This window comes from Labrus mixtus, chromosome 11 (genome assembly GCF_963584025.1).
Source record: "Labrus mixtus chromosome 11, fLabMix1.1, whole genome shotgun sequence".
NCBI classification, from domain to species: domain Eukaryota; kingdom Metazoa; phylum Chordata; class Actinopteri; order Labriformes; family Labridae; genus Labrus; species Labrus mixtus.
The window spans coordinates 16,335,249-16,354,955 of NC_083622.1; the positions used below are offsets into that span (position 1 = coordinate 16,335,249).

At 42.2% G+C, this 19,707-nt stretch overlaps 1 protein-coding gene across 5 annotated transcripts; it reads left to right on the plus strand.

Annotated features, from left to right (window-relative positions):
• Nucleotides 1–626: 626 nt before the first annotated feature.
• chd4b (chromodomain helicase DNA binding protein 4b) lies at nt 627–19,213 on the plus strand. Of its 5 annotated transcripts, none has more exons than XM_061049186.1 (39): nt 627–807; nt 1,292–1,425; nt 2,374–2,628; nt 2,733–2,848; nt 2,973–3,072; nt 3,194–3,422; nt 3,532–3,653; nt 3,769–3,892; nt 4,102–4,274; nt 4,874–5,119; nt 5,379–5,582; nt 5,728–5,939; nt 6,242–6,373; nt 6,451–6,550; nt 6,829–7,020; nt 7,410–7,610; nt 7,936–8,073; nt 8,164–8,285; nt 8,384–8,557; nt 8,671–8,812; nt 8,940–9,189; nt 9,303–9,427; nt 9,529–9,621; nt 9,730–9,871; nt 10,349–10,518; nt 10,764–10,953; nt 11,911–11,997; nt 12,974–13,065; nt 13,146–13,279; nt 13,723–13,867; nt 14,261–14,417; nt 14,739–14,824; nt 14,931–15,183; nt 15,287–15,343; nt 15,557–15,727; nt 15,844–15,952; nt 16,553–16,685; nt 17,279–17,496; nt 18,035–18,285. In XM_061049186.1, exons 1-39 carry the CDS (start codon nt 744–746, stop codon nt 18,075–18,077), a joined length of 5,835 nt encoding a protein of 1,944 aa, XP_060905169.1. In that variant the 5' UTR covers nt 627–743; the 3' UTR covers nt 18,078–18,285. The 5 variants fall into 5 exon arrangements, with proteins under 5 accessions (XP_060905169.1, XP_060905167.1, XP_060905165.1 ...); XM_061049184.1 differs by having other exon boundaries at nt 629–807; nt 10,764–10,941; nt 17,279–17,474; nt 18,035–19,213; XM_061049182.1 differs by having other exon boundaries at nt 630–807; nt 17,279–17,474; nt 18,035–19,213.
• Nucleotides 19,214–19,707: the final 494 nt, after the last annotated feature.

Below are 19,707 nucleotides of genomic sequence, written 5' to 3' on the forward strand. Positions count from 1 at the left end.
AGTCCTGTGTGAGTGTGGGAGGGGGGGATTATTATGGGATGTCTGCCCCCTTTGTGTGTTTGTGAGGATGTTAGCTAAGCTGAGCCTGTGAGGTTGGGGGAGAGAGAAGAGGGGCACGGAGCAACGTGTTTTGGGGTCAGTGACGGCACACTTCTTTAATTTCGCCGATCATTGGCTCAGCCGACTTAATGAAAAACACTTAATGGCAACGACAGCCGCGCCAACAACCTGACTCGTGTTAATTTTTGCGGCCAAACAGAAGACACCTCGACCCGGGACCGCACTGTACAGTAAGTTTCAAATGTGTCAAGGTAGGGTTTCAATGCTTAAACTTTTCCTTCATGTATTGTTTTCACTCGACAGTGCGGACTTGCCGCTCATTCTTGAAGTCAGGTTTGATGTCACTTATTCCCTCACATCTGTGTAGAAATAGGCTGCACCTACCTGTCAAAAAAGATATAATGTCAAAGCATGCATAATACAGTTATTCAACTTATTTGAGCACGCAGCTGTTCAGTTATGTTTGAGATATTAAGAGACGAGCAAGGATGAGTTACCTTATTTATTATTATTTATTTTTCCAGCACCCCCCCCTCCTCCTCCCTTTCTGGACACCCCCCCCCCCGGTCCATTCTCCAACACGTCCCACGTCATTTTCCCTCCCTCGCCGACCGAGGAGCAGAAAGGTTCGGGGGGGGGGATTAAATCGACCAGTAAGAAATAACATTAAAAACGCAGGGGAAATGTCGGGCAGCGAGGATGAGAGGGAGGACTTCGGACCTGCGGACGAGCACTCACTTCTTCACGGTAAGCACGCTTTTTTTTACCTCCTCCTCCTCCGAAAGAAGAGGGTCCATCTCTTGCTGTCATTTGAGCTCGCCGAGGCTAACATTAGCTCCTGAGCTAGTCAGGACGAGTCAGTTCGGGCCGCCCGTCACTCGCCATAATAGATTAGTTAGCTAACTTGTCAGGCAAGTGTTTACAGTATTATTTTACGTGTTTATTACCCCTCATACGCCCTACACCTCGCACGTGCTTTTGAGATTGAGAGTGTGAACTGTCAAAGTTTCAAAGACGGACAAGTTTTAACCTGTGCTGTTGTGGCATTTCACATTGGACTCAGTGTGCTCGTGTGTGCGCGTGCGCGTCCATGTGCGCACCGGACGTGTGCCAAGTCGTGCCAGTGCGCGCGGTCTTGCTTCTTTTCCTCCCTCTGGCCTGCAGCAAAGCTCCTCCTGTCGCTGTGTACAACGCTGTATTCTCTCGCTGATTAAAGCCTGTCATCCCGCAGGTGAGGAGGAGCAGCAGCAGGAGGACGCTGCTGTGTCTGACGTAGACGAGGTACCCAAGTCGAAGAAGAAGAAGAAAGCTAAAAAGAGCAGCCGAGAGAACAGGAGCAGCAAAAGGCAAAGACCCATCAGAGAGGTAAGTTTGCTGTTTTGGTAAAACTTTTCATATTCTGATACTAAAACAGAATTATGGCTGATGATTGTCCTTGTTTTTGAGTGTTTACACGATAAAACAAGTGTCAACTTACCAAATCTGGTCACATCTAGAGGAGTGAAATATTTTATTATTATTATTATTATTATTATAATATTATTTATTATTATTTTGCCAGCTGTAAATATTTATTAGAGGCATCTGTGAATCCTTTGACTCAAATTTAGGACCCAATAATCATAATTTTGTCTCATTTTGTAGCTGCAAGGTTAATTTGATTTATTAATTAGTTGTCTTATATCAAATTCATGTATATATTTTTTATTTATAAGTCCGGTTCACTAATAAGTTTACAAAGAAAGAAAATATTGTGTGGAGCTCTTCCATTTGGATATAGGGGTTGCTCTGTGACAGTAGGCTGTATAACTTTGGGTTGTGGACCAACACAACACATTCAAGTGCATTGACTTAAGTTTTGATCTCCCAAATCTTAATTTTAAAATTTACTGAGAAATGAATCATGAATTAAAATAACCTAAACCTACTTGGTTATAAATAAGTCTACCAAGTGCTGTCACTTGCTTCTACATTTTATTGACAACAGACAGTGAGGCAACTGTTAAAAATGAATACATCATAATTGATTTGAAAATAGGATTCTTTGTGATTTTACTTTAATTCTGAGTAAAAAATATGTATTGATATTTGTTCTTAAGTAATCTTTTAGCTATTAACAATAGATAAACCAACAGACTCAAGTCTTTGTGACTTCACATCCAAGCTCCCCTTTTTGGTTATGGTGCATTATTATTTTGAACTATATACTAAATACAAAGGACGGCATTAAAACATATGATGTAAAAGATATAGGAAATGTATATAAGCACACATGTCTTTGCATTATTTGCTAAGTGGCTCTTTGTCGTGCAGGAGTTGCCAGTCAGCTCCCCAGAGCGCCTGATTGGAGTAGAAGCAGCAGAGAGAGATGCAGAGGAGGGAGGTGTGCGGTCAGAGAGTGAAGGAAGTGATTATGCCCCGGGGAGGAAAAAGAAGAAGCGCTCCAGCTCTGCCAAAGAAAAGAAGAAAGGAAGTGCAGCAGCAGAGAAAGGAGGCTCGTCTAACTCTAAAAGCAAACGGAAAGATCCAGAACCAGAAGAAGACGAGGATGATGATGATGATTGCCAGGTAAAAGCTCACTCAGACTTATAAAGAGTTATGAAGATCGAATAGTGAATTCCCCCTAGACTAACATGAAAAACTAACCTGCTTCACTTGTTCTCCACCTGCAGCCTAAAAGCTCGACACAACTACTGGAGGCCTGGGGCATGAAAGACATTGACCATGTGTTTACTCAGGAAGACTACAGCTCCCTCACCAACTACAAGTCCTTCAGCCAGTTTGTTAGGTGAGGATCACTTTTGATATCAACTGTAGATATTATTATTCACCTCCACTTTTGTTAGTAAGGAAATATCTGTGTTGAAAAATATAATTAGTTACCATATTTCTTGTACAAATGTTGTTTGTAGGCCATTAATTGCAGCCAAGAACCCCAAAATTGCCGTCTCCAAGATGATGACTTTAATGATGGCCAAGTGGAGAGAATTCAGCACCAACAACCCTCTGAAGGTATTGCAGTTATGAACAAGATTACAAGTGCAACTTCTTGTGAATGAGACTTGCCATTCACAAGTCCTTAAATGTGTTTTAAAGATAAAAGTTTCTCACCCTGTGCTCCGTCCTCCTGCAGGGTTGTGCCTCTGCCAATGCAGCCTTGGCAGCTGCCAATGTGGCTGCAGCTGTTGAGAACATGGTGGTGGCAGGGACAGACGGAGTGGCAGAAACCAGTGCTGCTGGTTCACCCACACTCGCCCCTGCCCCTGCCCCTGCCCCTGCCCCTGCCCCTGCCCCAACACCTGCTGCTCCTCCAGCAGCCCCTGCACCACCACTCCGCAAAGCCAAGACCAAAGAGGGCAAAGGTAATGTAAGAACAGTGTGTGACATGATTACTAGCTATTGGTTGGATATTTTTCTAACTTCTTAAGTTAGTTTTCTTTTAATTTGACTTAAATCTCTGTTTTCTCTTAGGTCCAAACGCACGCAAGAAGTCGAGGCCAACGCCTAAACCTCAGCCGAAGCCCAAACCTAAGAAGGTGGCTCCACTTAAGATCAAACTAGGGGGACTCAACAGCAAGAGGAAGCGCTCCTCTGTAAGAGACTTTCATGCCAATTTCATGCACTTAAATCAGTAATGTCTACAATGTACTATAATGCAACCAGGCTTACTTATTCCAAATGTCATCTCTTTGACTGCTTCTCTGGCAGAGCGATGAAGATGAACCCGATGTTGACAGTGACTTTGATGATGGGAGTTTCTCCGTGTCGGATGGCTCAAACCGAAGCAGTCGTCCAAAGAAGAAACCCAAGAGTGCCAAGAAAAAGAAGAAAGGTTGGCATTGAAACACTTTGTAAAAGTCTGTACTTTCCTCTGTGCCTTAGTGTTGGATAAAGATTTGGGAACAGACGGCAGCTTAAACCTGGAGGTTTTGCTTCATCGAGCTAGATCAAAGTCAAGGCCGAAATGAAGGACATTGCTTATTATGTGTCCTGATTTTCTGAGTCACATTTCTCAAATATTCCGTGGATCTCTTCTCTCAGTGGAAACAGAGGACGGCGATGGCTACGAGACAGACCACCAGGACTACTGTGAGGTGTGCCAGCAGGGTGGAGAGATCATTTTGTGTGACACCTGTCCACGTGCGTACCACATGGTCTGCCTGGACCCTGACATGGAGAAAGCACCTGAGGGCAAGTGGAGCTGCCCACACTGCGTGAGTACTGTACATTTTTTTTTTATCACTGCTGTTCAGAGAAGGCCCCTCTGTTGCATCATAGAAAAATTTGGCCTGAGCAGTGCAAAAATGTTAACTGTCCATAAACTATGGTTGTATGGTAATGAATCTTTAAAGTTGCAGTTTATTGTTGGGAATGGTCTTTAATTCAAAGGTGATTGTAACACAATTTTGTCTTCTCAAATTCTCTTTGTCCTCTAATTCCCCCGTGTTCCTGTATGTCCTCTCCTTTTCTCAACACACGTGTCACTGCCCCCCCTCCCCCCACACCCTCTCTCCCTCCCTCCACCATGGCTCCACACGCAAACATGCACACGCACGCAATGCACACATCCACCCAACCCCCTGTGCTATTGAATTCACCCCACACCCCTCCCCTGTTTTTCTTCACTCCGTTCCGCATACCTTCCCTGCCTGTCTGCCCCCCCTCCACCCACCACTCACGCACGCACACGCGCACACACACACACACACACACACACACACACACACACACACACACACACACACACACACACACACACACACACACAAACACACCACCACCTCCCTCCCTCTGTCTGTAATTCTGCCACCAGGAGAAGGAGGGGATCCAGTGGGAGGCCAGGGATGAACTCTCTGAGGCTGAAGGGGAGGATGAGGAAGGCCAGAGGGACGATGGGGTGGAGGAAGAAGATGACCACCACATTGAGTTCTGCAGGGTGTGCAAGGATGGAGGGGAGCTGCTTTGCTGTGACACCTGCCCCTCCTCCTACCACATCCACTGCCTCAACCCTCCTCTGCCGGAAATCCCCAATGGAGAATGGATCTGCCCCCGCTGCAAGGTGAGTGCAGTGCACTGGTGCGTGCAAGTCTATGTGTGCATGTGCCTACGTGGGTGAGCATGGGAATGCAGATTCCATCTTGTGCACGCCCACAGTATTTTGGATAAACCTGGCAGTCTTTGATGCAGTATATATTCTGCTGCTATTTTACATCCTAAAGAGCCACCATCCATCCATACTGTACTGTATAAAAATACTCTTATCTGCAATTGACTGCTCACCTATGGTCATGCTTTTTTAAATTAATCTTTTCTAACAGTGTCCACAGATGAAGGGCAAAGTCCAGAAGGTTTTAACATGGCGATGGGGGGAACCGCCAGCTTCCACGCCTGTCCCTCGGCCTGCTGACCTTTCTGCTGATGCTCCTGATCCCCCACCGCTTGCAGGCCGCAGGGAGAGGGAGTTCTTTGTCAAATGGTGCAATATGTCCTACTGGCACTGCTCCTGGGTGCTGGAGCTTCAGGTACCACATTCTTTGAAACTGAATGCCCCCTATAGACAAGGATCTGAGTTTTTCTGCGCTCTTTCAGCACATACACACAAGACAAACAAACTTAGTCGCCCTGCATGTTAAGACCCTTTTTCTTTATCACCTTGCTCATCCCTAGTTGGAGCTGAACTGCCAGGTGATGTTCCGTAACTACCAGAGAAAGACCGACATGGACGAACCACCACCTGTGGATTTTGGAGGTGAAGGTGATGATGGCAAAAGCACCAAGAGGAAGAACAAGGATCCTCTTTTTGTCCACATGGAGGAGGAGTTTTATCGCTATGGAGTCAAGATGGAGTGGCTGATGATCCACCGCGTCCTCAACCACAGGTTTACCAAATTTGAATCTCTTATCAATTCTATCAATACTCTTGCTGTTTGAAGTATTTGGCTTTTGTTACTTGCTCTTTGTGTTTGTTTGTGGAAATGGTTTGACACTACAGAGGCAATGTATAATTACAATATAGTTAAAATATGAATCAGAAATATGAGGTGGACCGAGGTAAATATTTGAATAACAAAAGTTTACATGAAAAGATTTGATTTTGATCCATACCACCTTGGGAGCCTTCACAGTAATAGCACATCATCATAACTTGCCTCATTCCTGTTGTGTTTCCTCTTCATGTCAGTGTTGATAAAAAGAACAACGTGCATTACTTAATCAAGTGGAGGGATCTAGCCTATGACCAGTCAACCTGGGAGAGTGAGGACATGGACATCCCAGAGTTTGACACCTACAAACAGACTTACTGGAATCACAGGTATGCAATGACATGTTTAAGATTATTTTTTTAACACACTTGAAGATATGTTCTATCTCACAATTTTTTTTTTCCAGAGAGTTGATGATGGGTGAAGAGGGCAGACCTGGTAAAAAGTTGAAGAAGACAGTCAAGGTGAAGAAAGCTGATCGACCACCAGCTAATCCAGTTGTAGATGTAAGTATTTCATAACTGATTTTTATTTCCGATCACAACATTGGTTATTGTGGACTTTTTCTGCCCTATTTACAACAAACCAATGTTTTACATTTTTTTATTACAAAGCAATGCTGTCAAGATTTTCTTTCTTTCTTTTTTTCTCGAACCTTTATTGAACCAGGAACAAAAATAGTTGAGATTAAAAATCTAATTTTCAAGAGTGCCCTGGCAAAAGAAAAGTAACATGAATAAGGACCTATGAGGAATTGATATCCATCTTGATTTCTTCCTTCCAGCCCACCAGCAAGTTTGATAGACAGCCGGAATACCTGGACAGCACAGGAGGAACTCTGCATCCGTACCAGCTGGAGGGGTTGAACTGGCTGCGGTTTTCATGGGCTCAGGCCACAGACACCATCCTGGCTGATGAGATGGGGTTAGGCAAGACTGTGCAGACTGCTGTCTTCCTTTACTCTTTGTACAAAGAGGTAAGGAAAGTATAATTTAGTTTAAAATGAAAGAATACGTAATAATTCTTTAATATTTGTAATTATAACATGTTTAAAACATGTTTCCGCTTAAGTTCCGGGCCCTGAGGCTTTACTTGTTCAGTCGGCCTTACCTGTCAATAAGTGTTGGTGGTTAAGGTTTCTGACATGTGACACAAATGAACTAAGTTCTGAGGGAAGAACTCTTAAATACACAAGAACAGCTGTTTTGGCAAATTATTTGTAGGTTGTTGACGTACATTCTGTTATTGAGCCAGACACCACACTCCAAATTGTTCCAAATTGTTTGGACAAAAGTGCTTTATAAATGCTTTGATAATATATGTACAACATCTTACTAGAGTTGTCTTTGTCGTGCATTTTTATAGGGTCACTCCAAAGGGCCCTTCCTTGTCAGTGCTCCCCTGTCCACCATCATAAACTGGGAGAGAGAGTTTGAGATGTGGGCTCCGGACATGTATGTGGTGACCTACGTTGGGGACAAAGACAGCAGGGCTGTCATCAGAGAGAACGAGTTCTCCTTTGAGGGAAATGCCATCAGAGGTGGGAAAAAGGCATCCAAGATGAAGGTAAGGAAAGAAGGTGAAGATAGAAGCGTTGTCAACAAAAACTCAGTTTCAAATTTGACCCTAGGCTCCGGTCAAACAACTTGAATTTCCTTGCAGTTTTGACCCTTTTGTATTAAAAACCAGATGAGTTACATGTTTTACGTGATTTTGTGTTTTCTGTTCGTATTGGTGCCAAACACAGAAACACTTGATAGTATTAGTATGAATACTGCAAATTTATACAAACAGTACTAATCCTAAACCATCTGAACCCCAATCAATATATTTCTACTTATGTCTCTGTTTGGAAGCTAAAATAAAGTCCACCTCTCTTTATGTCTTGCAGAAAGACTCAACAGTCAAGTTCCACGTCCTGCTGACATCCTATGAGTTGATCACCATTGACCAGGCTGTGCTGGGATCCATTGAGTGGGCCTGTCTGGTTGTGGATGAGGCTCACAGACTCAAAAACAACCAGTCCAAGGTTACTATATACAGAGAACTTCATAGAGATGTTTGTGTATCCCGTGTTTTAAATGTAAGTCTGATTTCTCTGGCTTTCTCCCTGTTTTAGTTCTTCAGAGTGTTGAACAATTACCCGCTGCAACACAAGCTGCTTCTGACCGGCACGCCTCTCCAGAACAACCTGGAGGAGCTCTTCCACTTGCTGAACTTCTTAACACCAGAGAGATTCAAGTAAGTAGCAGACATAGAATGCACAGCTGTACAGAATTAAGGATACTATGAGCGACACACACACTGACTCACTGTTTTGATGCTTTTATTTTGTGCAGCAACCTGGAAGGGTTTCTGGAGGAGTTTGCAGACATTGCCAAAGAGGACCAGATCAAGAAGCTCCATGACATGTTGGGACCACACATGCTCAGGAGGCTTAAGGCAGATGTTTTCAAACACATGCCTTCAAAGACTGAGCTCATTGTGAGAGTGGAGTTAAGCCCCATGCAGAAGTAGGTGTAGAGCAGAGGAATATCAATCTACAAGTCTACATATTGTACATTTTCCTTTATCTCATATCTAAAGTCCTAATTGGGTTTCTTTACTATGTTTGTTTTGTAACAAGGAAATACTACAAGTTCATTCTTACCCGTAATTTTGAGGCTCTGAACATCCGTGGAGGAGGAAACCAAGTCTCTTTGCTCAATGTGGTGATGGACCTGAAAAAGTGCTGTAATCACCCCTACCTCTTTCCTGCAGCCGCTACAGTATGATATCATGCTTTTTACACTAATATTTTAGAACAAGCAACTTCTGGGGACGCATGTTGAGCTATGTCTGTGTGTTGACACATTTGCAATGCAGATATCTATTTAATATTATCTCTGATTGCAGGAGGCACCAAAACTTCCAAATGGCATGTATGAAGGAAACGCTCTGACCAAGTCTTCAGGGAAGCTGACGCTGCTGCAGAAGATGATGAGGAAGCTGAAGGAAGGAGGCCACAGAGTTCTAGTCTTCTCACAGATGACCAAGATGCTGGACCTGCTTGAGGACTTCCTGGAGAACGAGGGATACAAATATGAGAGAATTGATGGAGGAGTCACTGGCAACATGAGGCAGGAGGCCATCGACCGCTTTAATGGTGAGCCATTTACATATAGTGGTTGTAATGCCTAAAAGAAGCTGCCTTTGCCTCATATTTGTTATAATTTCCTTCTGTCTCTGTTTTTCTTTTTCTGTTGTTCATCCCAACAGCTCCTGGTGCTCCACAGTTTGCTTTCCTCCTCTCTACCAGAGCTGGAGGCTTGGGCATTAATCTTGCCTCTGCTGACACTGTCATCATCTATGACTCTGACTGGAACCCCCACAATGACATCCAGGTATGCAACCCCCCTGACTATGACCTCACATTCATGTCAGTACGATGGTTCATTGAAAGTATAGATGATTATGCTGTTGGCTTCATGTTTGTGCTTTGTAGGCTTTCAGCAGAGCTCACCGTATTGGGCAAAACAGAAAAGTGATGATTTATCGCTTCGTTACCAAAGCCTCTGTGGAGGAGAGGATCACACAGGTCTGTGAGATTACATATACCTCCTGAAATTGTATCAACTATATTAGGAGTGTGTGCTCGTTAGTTTGTGTAATTTTGCTAAATTTGTGTCTCTTAACCCTCTACCAGGTGGCCAAGAAGAAGATGATGCTCACCCATCTGGTGGTGCGTCCTGGTCTGGGCTCAAAGACAGGCTCCATGTCCAAGCAGGAGCTCGATGACATCCTCAAGTTTGGAACTGAGGAGTTGTTTAAGGATGAACTTGGAGAAGGTGAGTGTTGCTCATTGCTCATGTTGCTGTTGCATTCCCTTTCCTTGCCTTGTACCATACTCCGCTATGTTCACTTCAGATTTAATGTTGCAATCAGGACATAGCTCATGTACAAAAAAATAATTAATTGGTATTGGCCATATTGAGCTTAAAGAAATGTTATCCATCATTCTTATTCTCCTCTACTTAACCAAAAGAGTCCATAACTTGCATGGTATATTTTAAGAGGCAGGTGTTTTGCTGCCCTTCATTCCATTTAAAATGAAGGCTGCTGCGATATTTGTTGAAATGTTATTTTCCCCCCCCCCCCAAAGAATCTGTAATGAACAGTCAAACGGTTGGCTTTCTTGGCTAGGATACGCTTACCAACTTAAATGTTTTAGGCTACACATAAAACTAAGGCGGATGAGTAGAATACTACCACTGGTTGCAAAAGACTGAGGTAGAAAGATTTATTAAGATGTATTCTGCATTTAGGGGACAACAAGGAGGATGACAGCAGTGTGATCCACTACGATGACCAGGCAATTGACCGTTTGCTGGACAGGAACCAGGACGCCACTGATGACACTGAGCTCCAGAGCATGAACGAATACCTCAGCTCCTTTAAAGTGGCCCAGTATGTGGTCAAAGATGAAGACGACGAGGTAGGAGTGTCTTCAAAATGTGTGTGTGTTTATCAATAAAAACTTTACTAGTAATTTAACAGTTTTTTACACAACATGAATGAGATATCCGCAGTAGTTGTAAAAGTCTAAAAATATCTGCACTGTTGAATTTTAGTTGTAACAGCAGCTCCAGGCTTTGACCACTTTCACTTAGATCTAGCTTTATTGATAAGCTCTATAGATATATATCTGTATATCACATTAATTTTCTGCCTTTGTTTGAGGAGGAGGAGGTGGAAAGAGAGGTGATTAAGCAGGAGGAAAGTGTTGATCCTGACTATTGGGAGAAGCTGCTTCGTCACCACTACGAGCAGCAGCAGGAGGACCTCGCCCGAAATCTGGGCAAAGGCAAAAGAACTCGAAAGCCAGTCAACTACAATGACGGTTCCCAGGAGGACCGAGGTATAAGACAGGGTACAGAACAACATATAATGAAACCTTTTCTTGTGTTTGTTGTGCAGTGCTGTTGGTGGACTTCTGTTTGTGTGGTGTTGGTGTAGAAAATCCAGTGAGTGCATTGCATGATGTTTTGTCGTCGTTTTGTGGCTTGAGATTGGATTTAGAAACGTTAGTTTTGGGTTTCCTCAGACAAAGCATGTTTCAAAATGATTTGAATCCAGGGGGAGAGTTTCATGAAGAAAAGTTACAAAATTGTGTGGGTCAGTGTTTCTGGATGAGACCCAGAATCCTCTCATATGTTCAGTGAATTATAGTAGCCACACAAAAAATAACTAGAAGAAGACTAACTGAAATTGTGGGTTAAGTTCCTACTCATTTATTTATTTATGTAACCAGGTGGCAACTATTCCTCCTGGGGTCCACACATGCAAACATGACAGTAAAATCAAACTCGAAAATGCTTTTGTGAACTACTAAATACAAGAAACGAGAAATAAGCAAATCAGTTCATCCTTTAAAATAGAGAAATCAGAAATTGTAATTAATATAACTTAACCCCAAAGTATGTTTCTTAAATGTTGTGACTTAAAATATTTTAACAATTTTATTTTTTATAGACATGCAGTGAGCATTTTAAAGACAATTCTTAGTTCAAACTTGTGAGGAGAAACCATCGGAGTCATTGTAATCAGAGTGAAATGTTTTGTGTGTATGTGTGTTATGTTGTATGTTTGGTGTAGTATTAGCACCTCAGTGATGTTAAAATTTGATAACTCCACTGTTTCTGATATTTAGTTAAACATGACTCTTAAGCAGCAGCTCCCCCTGCTGTCTGAATATGTTGTCAATCATTTAAAGATTCTGCAGCTCCATAAGAAGTTAGGATGTTCTTTATCTTTTCCGTCAAAAGAAGGGTTTTCTTTTTTCCATTTGTATCCCCTCTCAACATTTCTCTGTGTATGCTCCGTTTAGACTGGCAGGAGGATCAGTCTGATAACCAGTCTGATTATTCGGTGGCTTCAGAGGAGGGAGACGAGGACTTCGATGAACGGAGTGAAGGTGAGGCTCACAGTCTTCATCTCTGCACTGAGAGACGAGATGTGTGCTTTGGTTTTAAGATGGACTGCACATATGTTTTCTAGGTTGTTTAAATCTACAGAGATTTGATCCAAGCACTGCTTGAGACATGATTGTGGAACTTCCTGTTGACAAGGCCTCAGTACTGTTTGAACCCCCGTTTTTTTTTCATCCTCTAACATCCTTCAAACAACCTCTACAGACGTTTATTCAGATTCAGACGTCAGCTCCGATATCCATACTGAGAAGCTCAACATCTACTCAGGAAGCAGCAGTTGTCGCTGCATCGTCTGCATTCAGCGTAGAGAGGCAAAAAAAGACAGGAAAACAAGGAAAAAGGAAATGAAGAGAAGGCGAAAACAGAAGAAACAGGGGAAAACAATCAAAATCAATGGCTTTAGGGCCAGCTGAACTTTATAGCTGCACTTTAAAGAGGTTGTTTGTGTTCACATCAACTGTTAAGTTATTCTGATGAGGTTTGTTTCCAAAAAGCACTTTGTATTATTTTCACAACAAACTGTTCATTACTATTTATTCTTTTCTTTCAGTTCATCATTGTTATTTATTTGACTTTTTTATTTGTAAGTGCAGAGAATACATTTATTTTGTGTTGACTGTTATTCAGTCTCAATTAATTATGGTTCTGTAACTTCTATTTTATTAAATGAAGCGTACCACAGCACTGCTTTCAGTTGTAAATGTTCTGAAAGCTTCACACTCGAAGAAGAAGAGTTTATTGTAGAGAGAGAGAGCGCTGAGGGGCAGCTTCAGCAGGATCAGAGTTTGCTGTGATGAACTGTAAGTGGAACACAATCAAAGAGCAAAGTAAGGCTGTTAAGAGCACAGATGGCAATCGAACAACTTTCAGTTTTATTTTTGACTCTTCATTTGTATGGCTTAAGTGAAACTTCATTGTCAGCCCCAGATGTTTAATTAGACCATGTTTAATTTGTTTTAGCTAACGCCCGCAGACCAAACCGCAAAGGGCTAAGGAACGATCGGGACAAACCACTGCCTCCGTTGTTGGCCAGAGTGGGCGGCAACATTGAGGTGAGTTCCTACTGATGAGATGAAACTTCCAAAGCCGCCTCTAGAGAATATAATTCTCAATGCATTTTTTCCCTTGTCAGGTTTTGGGCTTCAACTCAAGGCAGAGAAAGGCTTTCCTGAATGCAGTGATGCGTTATGGGATGCCTCCCCAGGATGCTTTTACCAACCAGTGGCTGGTCAGGGACCTCAGAGGGAAGTCTGAGAAGGAATTCAAGTGAGTCTCAACATTGGTCTGCCAGTAGATGTAAAGCATCAAAACCTGTCTTTAGCACAAACTTTCAAGCACCAAAGTTAGCATGAAATGATTCATAAACTTTTCTACCCAACCTTTCATTAGAGGATTTCAATCATTATATTCTGGCAAAGTTCTTCTTTGTCCTTTAAGGTTCAGACAGCAGGCGGCATTTGAGAAGTGGAGCTTGCATTATAATAGATGTTTTGATATAATTAAAAGGTACTGCTACAGTGTAGAGACCAAAACATAGGGGTCATTATTATATGGCAATATTATTGCCAATGTGAAATGACTACAAGCCTTTTGTAGGTTTCCAGCTGTGAGCGAATTTGTTTTCCCCGTCCCCTTCTGAGAAATGTGAGCACTGCTTCCAGAGGTTGGACGATGCTGTCCCTGAATCTTCTTCTTCAACGTGTTTTCAGGGCCTACGTGTCTCTGTTCATGCGTCACCTTTGTGAGCCTGGGGCTGATGGAGCTGAGACCTTTGCAGACGGCGTCCCACGTGAGGGGCTTTCCAGGCAGCATGTGCTTACCCGTATTGGTGTGATGTCACTTATAAGGAAAAAGGTATACCAGTTCAAAACCAAAACGGTACAAAATGTGTTCTCATAATATAAGTTACTACTCTCTTAGTATTTGTATATGCACAAAGTATTCCTACTCAGCTGTTTGAATGATGTGATTTGATTATGTGAATTTTCCGGTAATAAAGTTTCTGTGCAACCACACACCCTGCATTTAATGTACAACAATAAAAGATACATGTGGCGTTTCCGAGGTTTCTAAACTGGAAAATGTTGTGTTGGGAGTAAGATCTGATTTGGATTATTGAAAGGGAATAAAGTGTTCATGTGACCTGTGTCAAATTCTGAAAGTGTTCATGTCTTGATCATGTAACTGCTCTCTTATGCAAACATGTAGCTTAGTGATTGGCTGATTGATCTACATGTTTACAAACAGGTGCAGGAGTTTGAGCATGTGAACGGTCAGTGGTCGATGCCATGGATGGCCGAGCTGGAGGAAAACAAAAGAGCTGCAGCTTTGGCGGCAGGTGAAGACCCAAAGACTCCTTCTACTGGGACCCCTGCAGACACACAGCCCAACACTCCTGTCCCAGGTACGAACACACTCCAATAAAAACAACACACATCATACTCATCCTAAATTACCAAAACTCAAATTTAAATTCAAAACAAAGAAATAAAGTCTAGTCTTAATTGAAGTTTTTCTCCATGTTATAATCTTAAAGTAACCCCTGGAGTCATGACAACAGGCTCTTAATATTTGATCAAAGTACCGTAACAGCTAGCCAGAAGATACTGTTTGCTGTCTTATTCTAACCTTTAAGTTTCTAAAGTATGATATATGTATTGGCTGGACAGGACTTAAAAAAATGCCATTTATTCCTGTCGTTGATGTGTGTATTGGTTTTATACAGAGGATTTGACTAAATCAGAGGACAAAGAAGACATGAAGAAGGAGGCTGAGGATGTCAAAGGAGTCAAAAAGGCAGATGATCCAGAGGTAAATCAGATTTTTATATCCATTTCACACATTTTTGTTTCAGTCCAAAAAGTTCTGAGCATCAGATTCTTCTAGTTTTAAACTTGCTGCCCTGTCTCTCCACTAGATTATTGAAATCCCAGATGAGTCTGAAAAATCTCCTGTCCTTGAAAAGAAAGAAGGAGAGGGCGACTCCTCTGAAGTGACAGAGGATAAAGAGAAGGAGACAGGAAATGGAGAAGGAAAAGGGAAGGAGGCTGAAAACGCAGACAAGGAGAAGGAAGAGAAGGACAAGACTTCAGGAACTGAGAAAGATGGTCCTGCTGAGGTCAAAGGAGAAGGTTTGGAGGGCAAGGACTCAGATGAGGACAAGTCTAAAGGTGTGGTGTTTAAACTATTTTTTCCACTTCTCGTTGTCTCACTTGTCTCATTCCCTTATTTCCCCTCTTATCTAATTCTCTTACGGTGCTCCTTTTGTTTCAGCTGAGGAGGGAAAAGAAGAGAAGATGGACACAAGTTCACCAACAGAGGAGAAGAAAGGTGCACAAATGTTTACACACACACCAAACATCATCATCCAGATGCTTTTTTCTTATAAAACACTCAAACCAATCACTAGTCTGAATAGTTTGAGATTAGTAAAAGTTTAAGAAATGTGATTACTTATCATTTGACTATTACAGCCGTATTCCAAGAGCTAGGATGTCTTGACTTGAGCTTTCCTTCTGAAATGTTGAATTTTTTTTCTCACAGAGCAAAAAGAGGAGAAGGATTGTTTGAAAACAGACGAGTCTGGTAAACTGCAGAACGGAGAAAACACCAAAGAAGGAGGAACAGCTGCTCCTGTGGTTAACGTCAGCGAGGAGAAGAAAAAAGCCACCAAGCAGAGGTTCATGTTTAACATTGCTGATGGAGGATTCACAGGTGAACACACATGCAGAGACACACACACACACGCACAATCTAACTGTTGCAAAAACACCAAAATAACTTTCCCCCACACTTTTTCTCTTTTCGTTGCTGTCTGTTGACCTCTCCAGAGCTTCACTCTCTGTGGCAGAATGAAGAGCGGGCGGCCACTGTCACCAAGAAAACATTTGAGATATGGCACCGTCGCCATGACTACTGGCTGCTGGCTGGAATCATACAGTATCCTTTCCCTATTGACGTTTCATGTATGATTGTTTGAAAACTCCTCAAATATAATTATTTGCAGATTTTGTTAACTCATGAAGTAAACAAACTCTCTTTACTATAAAGCATATCATAGACTGAATGAGAAGTTTGTAGGGGGTCAGGTTGGGCTTCAGTAAGTTGTAATTTGGGCTTTTTCCATTATTTCCCAATGTTTTGTCAACAGCCATTTTTTTTTTAGAAATTAATAGTCAGCACATTAATCATTAAATTAATCAATTGCAAGCTACCGCTCCATATGACTTCACTGAGTTTGATCAATCTACCTTTATGAAGCCCATCCAGGCACTGATTTTTTCTCCACCTTTGGTTTCTTCTTTTATGGTTCTTTATTATGTAACTGTTAACAATGATGTAAGAATGATGGACTTGAGGTTGTGTAGTAAGCTTTTAAATAATAGATTTTTAGTGCACAGCCTTCATGCCATTCGGCCCTCAAGTTAAGTGTTATGCATGCAAGGGTATCATCATCATTACCCTTCTGCAGAAAAAGATGGCAATCATGATATGACTCTTGAGAATTATGTTGTTGCACTTGACCTCGGCCTCTCTCAGACACGGCTATGCTCGGTGGCAGGATGTGCAGAACGATGTGAGGTTTGCCATCCTCAATGAGCCTTTCAAAGGGGAGATGAGCAGAGGCAACTTCCTGGAGATCAAGAACAAGTTTCTAGCTCGCAGGTTCAAGGTGAAGAGCCCTCATGTGTTTCTCCAAGTATGCATGTATAGCTGCTTTCACACTGGCACAAAACTCCCTCACAACTCCTGAAGCACTTGAGCTGCATGTGTGAAAGCAAAAAGCTGAATTTTTCTCCCTAGTAGAATTTCCGTGTGAAATCCAAGTGAGCTGATGTGAGAACGCAGCAGGATATAATCAGGAGAATGCACTGCGAGCTAGTGGGGTGACGTTAAATACCTTCAATCGGTGCACGGTGCTTAGACTGTATGCATAAGACCAGTGTGATCTCCGTGCACGCTACAGTATCGAACTGCTGCATTATGCTCTCTGTTAGCCAGGATGTTCTTTTCTGCTCTTTTTTTGATGTTGTGATTCTGTTGAACTACATAAAGCATTGATATGAAGGAAAAATATAATAATTTTAGTGTTGTATAGCGGACTCTGTTGCTTCATCCATTTGAGATGCATGCCTGAACAACCAGATCAGGAGAATTTTAGAGGCAGTCCACCTGAAATCTTCAGAAGTGCATATGTTAAAATGGCTTATGTTTGTTTCTGTCATATCTTACTGGACATCTTGTCTTTCTTTGTTTCCTGCTTAGTTATTAGAGCAGGCGTTAGTGATCGAGGAGCAGTTGCGCAGAGCAGCTTACCTCAACATGACAGAGGACCCGGCCCACCCGTCCATGGCCCTCAACACTCGCTTCAGTGAAGTGGAGTGTCTTGCTGAGTCCCACCAACACCTCAGCAAGGAGTCCATGTCTGGAAACAAACCTGCCAATGCAGTCCTGCATAAAGGTGAGACATGGAAAAAACCAAGGTATGCATTGTAAGGATGTCATGGGCCTTGAAAATATCTGAAAGGGTTTATGTTTCAGTAAAATCTAACTTTTAGTTTATTTAAATAAATATTAGTAATACATTTAGATAATAGCTGTTTAATATCAGATTATAATCTGACAATTAAAGAGTCTCATCTCTGATAGAAAGGGAGGAGATAGGGACAAAAAAGCTGCACAGGCTTTGCTCTGGCTTTCTAACTGCAAAGTGAAGTGCTGTCATTTACTTTTCATTTAAACTAGATTAAAGTACCCGTAGCTATTTTCAATTTTAACCTCATTGAAATCTATAGAACACATTATAGTGTTAATGTTTACCTACATCTGAAAGGAGCAGCCTTAAATCATGTCATGCTAAACAACGTACCCCTATTGTTTCTTGTTCCCTTGTGCTTTTTGCCCCATGATGATGAGAGAACCTTTTTGCAGTGCGGTATCCTGTCTTTATGCAACTGATTTTGAATCCTTCAGAACTAAAATAGTCCATCATTAGTATAACCATTCATATATTTTTTACAGTTCTCAAACAGCTGGAGGAACTGCTGAGCGACATGAAGGCTGATGTCACGCGTCTCCCTGCAACCATCGCCAGGATACCCCCTGTGGCCGTGCGGCTGCAAATGTCTGAGCGAAACATCCTCAGCCGATTAGCCAGCCGGGGCCCAGAGGTCACCTCACAGAACCAATCACAGACCTCACAGCAGATGCAGGTGCCCCGCTGACCAATCACCTTGCACGTTTTTCTCTCTCAGAGGCCAACCCCCCGCCCCCCCGCCCCCCAACTACCATGTACAGCACAGTCAGGTTAGTCCTTCTCGTTCTGCACCCACAATTTATTTCCGGACTCAGAAGAGCATCAGCTTTGCTGCTGGACTTTGACTTCACTCCATACTGGAACTTAAGGTGCAAATTGAAGGAAAAATCTCTTCCTTCTGTGGCAGACCAGAGACAATTCTTTGTCCTCCACCGGGACTCCGATTTCACTCCTGTATCCTGAGCACTGTTAAACTGCCGGACGCTTCCCCGACCTGTCCGATTCTTTCTTCACAGCAGGGTCAAACTGTTATTTGTAACTTTATGTACCATGAAGCTGAAGAGGCTAGATAGGAGAAAAAGCAGCATGTCTGAAGTCTCCTGGTGCTTTGTAGTCAGATTATTAAAGAATTCAAGGGATTTTTGCTCATTTTCACTTTTAGAAACTTGTGAAGCTTTTTTTTTTTTATAGGTAGTTCAAGTCTAACGTCCTCATCTGTGTGGGTGTGTGTGTGTGCAGACAGAAAAAGAGAACATATGAGTAACGATTTCCTCTCTGTAGAATAAGGCATATTCATGTGCACTGCTACTGCAGAAAGACTCTTTACACTGAGACTGTGACCTCCTTCTGTGACCTTACGCTACATCCCACATTTCTCTCGTCAGGTGACTCTAACCAGGATCAGCTCTCTGTGCTCCACAAAACGAACCTTGACATTCCTAACAGACTACTCCACAGATTTGCTCCTTTTGAAACTCTCCTGTGGACATGTAACAGCCCCACATGTTTTAGCTACATGGGATGGTTTTGTGAATGACAGAAAACTTAAGTTAATTTAATTTCTTACTGTCTTTTGTTATGTTGTTGATTGAATATAATTATTATGGTTACCACCTTTATTATTACTGTTTGTTTTTATGGACTACAATAAAAAGTGAACAGTTTTTAAAGTATAATAATATTTTAAAGATTTCCGTAAATGGACTTGAGCTTGTATAGCACTTTTCTAGTCTTCTGACTATTCAAAACGCTTTTACATGTCACACCTACACATTCACGTACTGATGGCAATGGTTGCTGTGTAGTGAGACCATCAGAAGTAGATAATCCCATTTATGCGCATTCATACGCCAACTACGAAGCAGCGGGAGCAATTCGGGGTTTAGTGTCTTGCTCAAGGACACATCGGACATGTTGCTGCAGGAACCACAGCCACCCCTCAGTGATGTATGTGAGTCATGTTCTCTTTATGATGAATTTAACTTCAGGGTTTTTTCATCGTTTGGCTTCGTTAGCTTCAAACTTAAATTCTCCAGCTCAACCTGAAGTATGTTCAATGATGTGACAATGATAAATGCAACATAATCCATAACATCATTTAATGCCAGAACAGTTTGAACACTCCTCTACATTCATTCTTCGGGAGGGGATGAACTTA